Below are 10,850 nucleotides of genomic sequence, written 5' to 3'. Positions count from 1 at the left end.
TTAATTAACAAAGATTGCATTGAAGTCTATGGGGAAAAGCGTTTTTTCAAAAATAAAAATTCAAATAATTTGAATATCAATAAATCCTGTGGTGGAAAGATGCAATGAAATATTAAATATAGAATGATAATTGAAAACATTTTTTTTACCAGCTAAACGTTTTTTACTCGATTTTTTTTTATTAATTAAAAAAGGGGAGATAACTCTTACCAAAATTCAAGGTCATGAATTAGGACACATCCCAATAAACATACTTATAGTAATAAATGGGAACTATGTCTAAATAAACTGAGTTTTGAATGCCTACATATCTTTTATGTTTTCAATTTCATTGAATTTCTTCCTATTAGGGATTGAAGACCTTAACCAGTTTTTACATATTTTTCATGATACAGTTTACAAAAAATGTGCGATTTTTTTATGTTGACATACACTTCTGTTTATTTATGTTTGGCATCTTAAATAATATGGTGACCTATACATTTTTACCATAATTGGAAAGTTTAAAGTATATTAAATGAAAATAAATGCAGTTTTTGTACTTTGAACCTATAAAATTGTGAGGGTGGAAACACCTTAAAAAGGAACAATTCTTTTTTTACCATGAATTTAAAGTTTTCCCTAGTTATCAAAAAAAAAACCTGCTGACCAAATGCATTCTTTATTCCATAGGAAAAATAAACTTTTGTACTCTTACTTCAACACTCAACAGTAATCATAACATTTTCTGAATTTATTATGATTTTTTACCTTGACAGTTAAAGCAGATTTAACCAAAAAAAACTATTACATATATTATGTACTATTTATATATATACTTTACTAGTAATACACATTTGCAATTAAATACACAAAGCCTGGCAAACATACAATTTCTCATTCCTTTATCAAACAGTATTCGGAACATAGAGAAAAATGTACCTCCTTAAAACGACAAGAGTCAAATAAATGTATGTAGATACATGTAATTTATAAGCAATCTACATAGTCTGTTATTCGGATAAAGAGTTCTGTTGCTTCTTCTACTGTGTTTGGTGGGTAATTCAACCCGTTTTCCATTCTTATTTGAGTACCAATAACTTCAAATTCCATTGAAACACCATTTGCAGGAGGGTAGGCACAATATTCTTGTTCTATGCTATTCAGATTATCAGGTACAGGCATTTTGAAATCTCTTGTTTGGTAAATTTCGGGCTGAAGATACACATGTACATTACATCTGGTTTCCCAGACGGACAATCTGCATTGCGGTTTCTTCTAATTGTGTGTTCATTCCAATGCTGTATAACTCTGTTCAATTCTCTGGTGATAATTGGTAAGAAACAATACCTAGCACACTCCAGGTGGACTATTTCGGAGGTGTCAAAAACACCTAAATTATCCATATCCTTAAAGTAATTTATCCAAAAATTGCCACACATTTCTCGTAAACACCGCCAAAATCGCTCTATTCTTGTATTTCTATATGACGATCCATACCTAAAACTTGATAGTCCTTGCAAGGGATCCTGGTGATTCCATCGCAAAGCGTATTGCAAATCTCGAACTATGGAGTTCTCAGTACCCCTGTCTGCGTATACGACTACAGGAACCCCGTTTATTTCTTTGATATAATCTATATAAAATCTGGATATATACTCAGGGTTTTTGTTAGAATTGCAAGCTCTGAGCCAGAGAATACGTCCTGAAAAGCCATCTACACAGCAATGAATGGAAATTCCGAATGGTTTTAACTTGTCCCAGTCATCTAGATGAACACAAAAATTCTGCCCTTCGTAAATGTACCTTCTACGCTGAAGACGACGTTGTCTACGCTTTATTACACCTTCTGCGTCCAAAACATTTAATGCAAGGCGCACCAATTCACAAGACACATTGAGGTTATGGTCGATTAGCAGACGCCTCCTCATTCCTCTATAGCCTATGTCACCGCCCGAGCCTGAAAGTTCATGTAGAATAGCTGTTACAATGTCCTCCAAACGTGGCTGGTTGTTTCGTCTCGTCAGATTCATTTCCCTTAAAACTTGATGAATTTGTCTTGCACTAAGAGTAATGTTATGTCTGGTTGCAAGAAATCCAATGATTTCCTGAATAGTATAACCAGAGTGGTAATAAACAGCAATCATTTCATTCCTGCTGAGAGGTAGTCCGTCCACAACCAAACGTTGAGCCAGAGCAGGTGTATAGATATTTTCACCCATTGTATTTTCGTCGCTGAAAAAAATGGGAAAAAATACTTTATACACAATGAATTTTTGTTTTGCTTTCTACGTGTGTAAATTTACATCAAACTAAATCATTCTATAAATTCACCACGATTTGGCTTGTAAGAGTTTATCATATAAAAATGAATTACAGTTCAATTAAACTTATGTAAGATAGCACTGACGGGTTTAGAGGGAGCAGAGGGCCCGGGCTCCCCCTTTTGTGTCCGAAATAATAGCAACATGAAGTACACAAATTATTTAAGAAATGGGCACTCTGACCAAAAGAGATATTGACATCAAGAATTACTATCAGTAAGGATTATACAAATTACCAGATTAATCAACCAAAAGATCTTCATTACATCCAATATCAGTTTTATATCAGATCTAAAACAAAGTTTTACCTTGTCAGTTGTGAAAAGACCAGATGAACGTTCAGAGGTTAAGCTTCTCATTCACTGCAACCACAGATTTTGATTAAACTGCACCCTCTTTCAAACAAACAGCATGCCATCATAAATAAGTTGCATGTCGACATAAATGTGTTGCATGTTTACATGAATATGTTGCATGTTAACATAAATAAGTTGCATGTTAACATAAATAAGCTGCATGTTAACATATTCATCTTGCATGTCAACATAATTAAGTTGTATGTCAACATAACTAAGTTGCATGTCAACATAACTAAGTTGCATGTCAACATAACTAAGTTGCATGTCAACACAACTAAGTTGCATGTTGAAATAAATAAGTTGCATGTCAACATATTTATCTCGCATGTCAACATAACTACGTTGCATGTCAACATAAATATGTTGCATGTAAACATAAATAAGTTGCATGTCAACATAAATAAGTTGCATGTCAACATATCTATTTTGCATGTTAACATAAATAAGTTGCATATTAACATAAATAAGTAGCATCTAGCATGTTGGATGTCACATGTGGGCGATATTTGAGGTTTTTGAGGATTTTTTTATAATTTTTATTTGATTGCAAATTTCTTGCATGTCAACATATTTATCTTGCATGTTAACATAACTATCTTGCATGTCAACATATTTATCTTGCATGTCGATATATTTGATAGAAAAATAACTTGCACACAAGGGGCAGAAATATGCCACCATATATAGCAACACCTTCAATCGAAATTAATTCAACAACAGGCCCAAGGGCCAAATCGCTCACCTGAGCTAGGAAAAAGCACATATCAGATCTCAGTTTCCTGAGGGGTAGTCCGAAATACATGTAACTGACGATTGTCTGGCTTTTTTTTTTTACTATTTTAATATTTTACATGCCAGGAAAACGTCAGAACCTGCCCCATTACGAAAACTGGAAATTTCGCCGTCTTCACCCAGAGTTCATTTTTGATACTTGTGAATCGAACTAAATGCCGAAATCAGAATTTATCAAAAGAACAATGCCTTTAGTACTCACCAATAAAAATGAAAAGAAAATATCTCTCCACATTTTGTAAGATTTTAAAATGCACGGAATGATGACAAATCTCGAAAGTGTGATAAAATCTTTTCAACGGATTGTATATTTTATAAATGAACCATAAAAATTATATTCGTAAGTACTTTAAGTATTGTACTATTGATAGCTTGTGACTTTGAAATTTAATTCATTTTGCAAGTATCTTAAATCAACCAGAGAATGCCGCCTCCAGTTGGAGGCGGCGATTTCCCAGTTTTCGTAAAAGCGCCGGTTCTGACGTTTTCCTGGCATGTAAAATATCAAAATCGTAAAAAAGCCTGGAAAACGTCAGAAATTTTGGACTAACTGAGGGAGAGTGGGGGCGGGGGCTTGAATTCTAAGACCTCTTGAGAATACCTCTATATCAATACTGCATATATAACTTCTTCAGAAAGTTCTTGAAAAAAAATATTTTAAAAGAATTTTTTTTAACATTTTGTTTGTATATATCGGTATTACTTTGTAATAATTTGATTTTGACTCCCCATCATTTCCCTTGTTACCCCAATTTTCAATACATGAGGATGCTTACATGTCATTAGGCTAAGCTTTTCTGTTATAGAGATTTTTCCTTTTTTTTCCTATGCAAAACTTCCACCTTTGAGACCCTTCCCTACCCTTTGAAGTCAAATTAAGTTTTAAACAAATTTAATTCTACGCTACATGAGGATACTTCCATATAAATATCACTTGTCATTGCTTTGCTATTCTTTAGAAAAAGATTTTTAAAAATATACTTTAATGTAAAACTTGGACCCCCCATTGTGGCCCCACCCTATCCCTGGGGATTATGATTTGAACAAACTTGAATGTACACTATCTGAGGATGCTTCTATAAAAAAAATCATGGCTTTGCAGTACTTGAGAAGATTGATTGATGGATTGTATATTGTTTAACGTCCCTCTCGAGAATTTTTCACTCATATGGAGACTTCTATTTGAGAAGAAGATTTTAGTGAATTTTCCTATATATTCCAATGTAAAACTTTGATCGGCCATTGATCCCCCACCCTACCCCTTGGGGTCAGGATTTGCACCAACTTGAATCTACACTACATGGGCATGATTCAACATGAGTTTCATCTTTCCTGGCCCAGTGGTTCTTGGGAAGATTTTTTTTTAAGAATGCCATTAATTTTTCATAAATTTATAATTATCTCCCCTTGGAAGAGGGCGTGGCCCTTCATTTGAACACATTTGAATTCACTTTACTCAAAGATATTTTCTAGCAAGTTTGGTTTAAATTGGTCCAGTGGTTCTTGAGAAGAAGATGAAAATGTGAAAATTTTACAACAACGACGACATCAGACAACTGACAAATTTGATCAGAAAAGCTCACTTGAGCCTTCGGCTCAGGTGAGCTAAAAACTGATACACAGAATTATGCATCTTAGTGTAGTCTATGTGTGTGAAAATTATAATGAAATCAGATCAAAACTGTAACAGGTTTATCATTTTGTAAGTATTTAAAAGAAATTTCTATTTTTAGTAACCATAGCAAAACCTTCCATCGAAATCAAATCAAAAACTGATACAGAGAATTATGTATCTTAGTGTAGTCTATATATAGCTACTTGTGTACCAATTTTTATTGAAATCAGACTAAACCTGTAACAGGAGTAGCATTTTGAAAATTGTTTACAAACGGACAGATAGAGGGACAGACGATCGCACAAGCTTTCTGGTCTCTGTCCAACGGAGCTAAAAATTAATTCAAACGCCATAAATAACAACAAATTTTATTCAAATAAAGAAATAAATAAACAACAATATGGATTATGTCTGCACAGTTTCCTCGAGGACCTGTATGGTTCCGGACACTGTCATGTCACCTTCTGTACCTATATCATTGTCCGTGACTATGTCACCATCTGTTGTCATGTGGCCCTCTGTAACGATATCATTGTCCGTGACTATATCATTTTCTGTGACTATGTCATTGTCTGTTGTAATGTCGCCATCTGTAACGATATCATTGTCCGTGACTATGTCACCACCAGTCACACTTTGTAGGATTTCTTTCTCTTCGTAGGATGACCCATCCTCCAACACCACGGACTCAACATTGCCCTCGGGCTCCAGCTTCGGGTCACACGTACATGTCCTCAGGGTGGCCCAGATTGGTCAGAGTCTCGGTGGATTGGTGGTTTATGTCTGAGGGGGTGCAGACCTGGTCTGATGGAGTCTCCGCTCCTGTTTGATCCACCCCTAGCGTTGTCAGCTGCTGATCAGTTGTCTCAGTCATACTGTCCCTTTGTTGTTGTTGCTGCTGTGCTGCTAATTGCTGAAGGTTATAAAAGGACTCAGTCATCAAAAGTTTTATCAAGTTTACCCATAATGAACAGATATACGAGGGCTGTTCAATAAATAATGTCCTGAACTATATAACATACATTACAGATATCATATGACATTAAACTTGATTTTCTCTCATTATTCAATCTTTCATGAATTTATAACAGTTTATGTGACCACTTTTCATCACATAGTTTCATCATGAGAAGCTGGGAAACAAGGGCTTTTCGAGACACTGCATTATAAATGAATGGTAAAGAATCAGTAAACTAGAGTGAAAATAAAAGCTTTATTATAGCTGCCGTAAAACTTGTTAAAAATCCCAAAGAAATATTCAATGAAATATATGTCATTTACAGCAACCAATGCCTGTTTTATAGACAAAAGAGCAGGTGGATTTCAATGAAAACAAGAGGCCCACGGGCCTTATAGGTCACCTGAGCATTATGCAACAACTTTCCAGTAACAGTGTATTGAATTTGATTCATGTTTTAAGCCAGATGCTATATGGCATTCACAATTTTGAAAGAGGCACCATTGATCATCATAACAATAAACTTAGCAGTTGCTTAGCTTGGTTACTGAATACCCATACACAGGGTAGGGGAACAAAAATGCACTCCAACTAATCAGTAATATTCATAAATAATCAGTAGTGCCCCTAAAACTCTGACATAAACCCCTGACCCTAGGTTGCACAAATAATATTTTTAAAAGGCATCCTTAAAATTGCCTATAAAAAGTAAATAAATGTTTTATATATATAAAGGACCAGATTTCAAACAATTAATTCATTTTCAGTATATAAGTAGAACCCCCCCACCCCTGACCCTGGGGCATTGAATTCACAATTCTGCAAGATTAGGGCCCTTGCCCATCTTAACTATATATGTAGTTCATCTGCTTCAGGCCCTGAGACAGAGAAGAAAATTTTCAAAGATTTAATGTTTTTCACTATATAATCAATAGAGCCCCACCCTAACACCAGAACCCCAGACCCTGGGGCAATGAAATTCATAATTTTAGAAGAGGCATTCTTGCTCATCATAACTATGCACTTACTTAGTTTATTTAATACCTAGGAGCAGAGAAGAAGATTTTCAAAGAATTCATGTATTTTCATTTTATAATCAATAAAGTCCCCCCCCCACGAGAACCATTGACGCTGGGGCCATAAAATACACAATTTTTGTAGAGGCACTCTTGCTCATCATAACTATGCACTTAGTTAGTTTATTTAATACCTAAGAGCAGAGAAGAAGATTTTCAAAGAATTCATGTATTTTCACAATTTGATCAATATAGCCCCCCCCCCCCCCCAACACCAGAACCCTTGACCCTGGGGCCATAAAATTCACAATTTTTGTTGAGGCACTCTTGCTCATCATCACTTTGCACTTAGATAATTTATTTAATACCAAGGAGCAGAGAAGAAGATTTTCTAAGAATTCATCTTATTTCACTATATAATCAATAGCGCCCCCCCCCCCCCTCAACACCAGAACCCTTGATGATAGGGCCATTAAATTCACAATTTTGGTTGGCACACTTGCTCATCATAACTATGCACTTAGTAAGTTTATATAATACCTAGAAGCAGAGAAGAAGATTTTCAAGGAATTCACATATTTTCACAATATAATCAATAGAGCCCCCCCCCCAAACACACACACACCAGAACACTTGACCCTAGTGCCATAAAATTCACAATCTTGGTTGGGGAACACTTGCTTATCATAACTATGTACTTAGTTAGTTTATTTAATACCTAGGAGCAGAGAAGAAGATTTTCAAAGAATTCATGTACTTTCACTTTATAAGCAATAACCCCCCCCCTCCCCAACCAGAACCATTGATGCTGGGGACATAAAATTCAAAATTTTTGTAGAGGCACTCTTTGTCATCATAACTATGCACTTGGTTAGTTTATTCAATACCTAGGAGCAGAGAAGAAAATTTTCAAAGAATTCATGTAATTTCACTATATAATCAATAGAGCCCCCCCCCCCCCAACACCAGAACCTTTGACCCTGGGGCCATAAAATTCACAATTTTGGTAAAGGCACTCTTGCTCATCATAACTTTTTACTTACTTGGTTTATTTAATACCCAGGGGCAAAGAAGAAGATTTTTCAAAGAAATCATGTATTTTTACTATATAATCAATAGAGCCCCACCGTAACACCAGAACACCTGACCTTGGGGCCATAAAATTCACAATTTTGGTAGAGGCACCCTTGCTCATCATAACTATGTACTTAGTTGGTTTATTTAATACCCAGGAGCAGAGAAGAAGATTTTCAAAGAAATAATGCTTTTTCACTATATACTTATTTAGCCCCGCCCTAGCACTAGAACCCCTGACCCCAGGGCCATGAATTTCACAATTTTGGTGGAGGACTCAATGCTGATTACAATCATGCAAAGAGTTTGACTGCATGATGTCCAGGAGTAAAGAAGAAGATTTTTAAAGATTGCATTAATTTTAGTGGTTTTGGCCCCACCTCTCAGGCCCCAGGGGGGCAGGGATCATGAAATTCACAATTTTTGCTCCCCTTCACCCATAGATGCTTTGTGCCAAATTTGGTTGAAATTGGGTCAGTGGTTGCAGAGAAGAAGCTGAAAATGTTCAAATGTTAACGCACGGCGCACGACGGACGACGGACGACGCACGACGACGGACAAAAACGGATAGCAATAGGTCACCTGAGTTTACTCAGGTGACCTAAAAAAATCATATAATGGGCATCAAAAATGGGTACTCTCCTTGCCAACAAAAGCTATAACAACTTATGTACTAGTTGCCAAATTTCAACAAATAATATTTGATGATGTATGACTGACTTTAAGACACATAACAAATTTGATAGACATCATATCGGGAGTAGTTTACACTGTTGTTAAGAAACGTTTGACGGTAAAAAAGCGTGGTACTCAAAGGTCACCCTATATTTTGAAAAATGAGTGAAAACGACAGCGTATACGAAATTCTTAACAATTCTTTTAAAATATCAGTAATTTTAGTTATCCACGTTTGTTTCATTTTCAAACAGATATTGGAACATGAATATATTGATTAAAACCCTCAAAACAAAATTAACCATAAGATGTACTTGATAAAAACGGCGAATGTCTGACAAGAGCACAGGTATTCAAGAGCACAACGACAGATTTATATGTAATTTTCTTAAAAATTAGAGGTATTGTTGTTCAAATTCGTATTCGGACAGACAATTTATTTTCTGGAGGAGTCTTGAAAGCAATTTTTTTGCAAAAAAATCAAAAGGTTTATTAGAGGAAGGACCCAGAATCAGGAATCCACTACATTGAATTTCTTCAAAACAGCGTCCAAACCCGCATGCCCTGAAGAGTAAAGGGCTTTTCGGGATAAACATAAAGTTAATGTTTTTTCACATTAACAATTTTCGCCAGATCTTTGACCTTTTGACTTGTTTCTATTTCCAAACTTGATAAAACACCTTTCAGAGGGAAGAAACAAGTCCGTGAAATCATTGGATCTGCCATTTTCCAGTATACTAAGGGTCATACTCAAAAATGAGTTCTAAAAACAATCAGAAATTTGATAAATAATGTTACGGACATGTATTTTACTTAAAAGAGATTAATTAGTAAAATCATGAAGAATAAATCATTGAAAAGCGTCTTTTGCTTCTTTCTGAGCACCGAGGACATTATTTATTGAACAGCCCTCGTACAATATACATGAATCAAAAACTATTTATATTAAAGTATTTGTGCACCATGATTTTCATTCATCAAATTTCAGAAAATTGTGTCTCTTTTTTTCCATAAACATTTGCTTTAACATGGTGTATTTATTGACACCTTAGTTGTGAGCTGTATATGTGTTATGTATATATACCTGTAGAGCGATGCATGTTGTTTCGGCCTTTCTTCAGTTCGGCCCGAGGTTCGTTCGGCCTAAAGTTTTTTCGGACTGTAGCAATTTCGGCATTAGATACCTAGTCGTTTCGGCCTGGGTTGAAGAAAGTGGTAAAAATATGATAAAAGAGAAAACGATAAAAATGACTTTAAAAAAAATGATAAAGAAATGGTGTGAATAAATCTTTTTTGAAATTATTGTATTGTTTTGTGTTTTAAAATTGAAGTTGATAAACAACTGCTATTGATTGATTGTTCACACAAGTAGAATACTTCGGCATCAAAGTTTTCCAGGCATTCAGTTGTGTATACGTTTTAAACAGTTAATTTATAAAATTAAATTACTTGAATTTTGAAGTTTTATTTTTAAAGGAAAGTGCATTATGATTTTATATATAAACTTATAAAGTATGATAAAATAAAGCTGGATTAAAATATATTACTCTTAAGTGTATGCGTGTACATTTCATTTCTTTCTTTAAACTTTGACATTTATTGTCAAAGTAATTGTCATAGTAATCGTAAAATTGTCAGTGAGGGTAGAACGGATTTTTAAGGTATCCCCAGTACACAGGGTATACCGTGAAGTGTCAGATGATGAGGTCTGATCGGGGAGGGTAAAGAAAAAATTCAGTGAACTGAATAAGTGACAATGTGTCACTTTTCCCAATACACAAGATATAACGCAAGGTGTCAGAAAATGAGGGGCCTATATGAAGGATTCCACACGATTTCAAAGTATCACTTGTTCCTAAACATCACCAGAAGAAAACCAGCAATGGCAGGTATGTAAAAATAATAATGCACAATTATGCATGGCTACTAGTCTAAACTCCAATTAATTTGCGTTGATACAGACAATGTTTACAACAACAACAAAAAAAACTTCATAAACGTCTGGTTATTTCGAACTAAGAAAAAAAAATACAAATAATAGTATTGTAAAAGGGTTAA

The 10,850-nt window shown here is 34.9% G+C and overlaps 1 protein-coding gene and 1 pseudogene across 1 annotated transcript in view; both read right to left on the bottom strand.

Moving 5' to 3' along the window:
- Positions 1-861: 861 nt before the first annotated feature.
- LOC134249889 (uncharacterized) lies at positions 862-2,240 on the bottom strand (annotated as a pseudogene).
- A 3,183-nt stretch (positions 2,241-5,423) lies between these two features.
- Positions 5,424-10,850, bottom strand: part of LOC134249894 (zinc finger protein 143-like) — a 35,014-nt gene continuing 29,587 nt past the window's right edge. The window contains exon 14 of the mRNA XM_062732257.1: positions 5,424-5,982. Coding sequence (XP_062588241.1) covers positions 5,788-5,982 — 195 coding nt within the window. The 3' untranslated portion in view covers positions 5,424-5,787. The remainder of the gene's footprint in view (positions 5,983-10,850) is intronic.

This window comes from Saccostrea cucullata, unplaced genomic scaffold, assembly GCF_032062105.1.
Source record: "Saccostrea cucullata isolate Sc308-1 unplaced genomic scaffold, CSIRO_AGI_Scuc_v1 ctg1539, whole genome shotgun sequence".
In the NCBI taxonomy this organism is placed as follows: Eukaryota; Metazoa; Mollusca; class Bivalvia; order Ostreida; family Ostreidae; genus Saccostrea; species Saccostrea cuccullata.
Note: the sequence above shows the minus strand (reverse complement) of the source record. Positions and strands in the feature narration are given on the sequence as shown.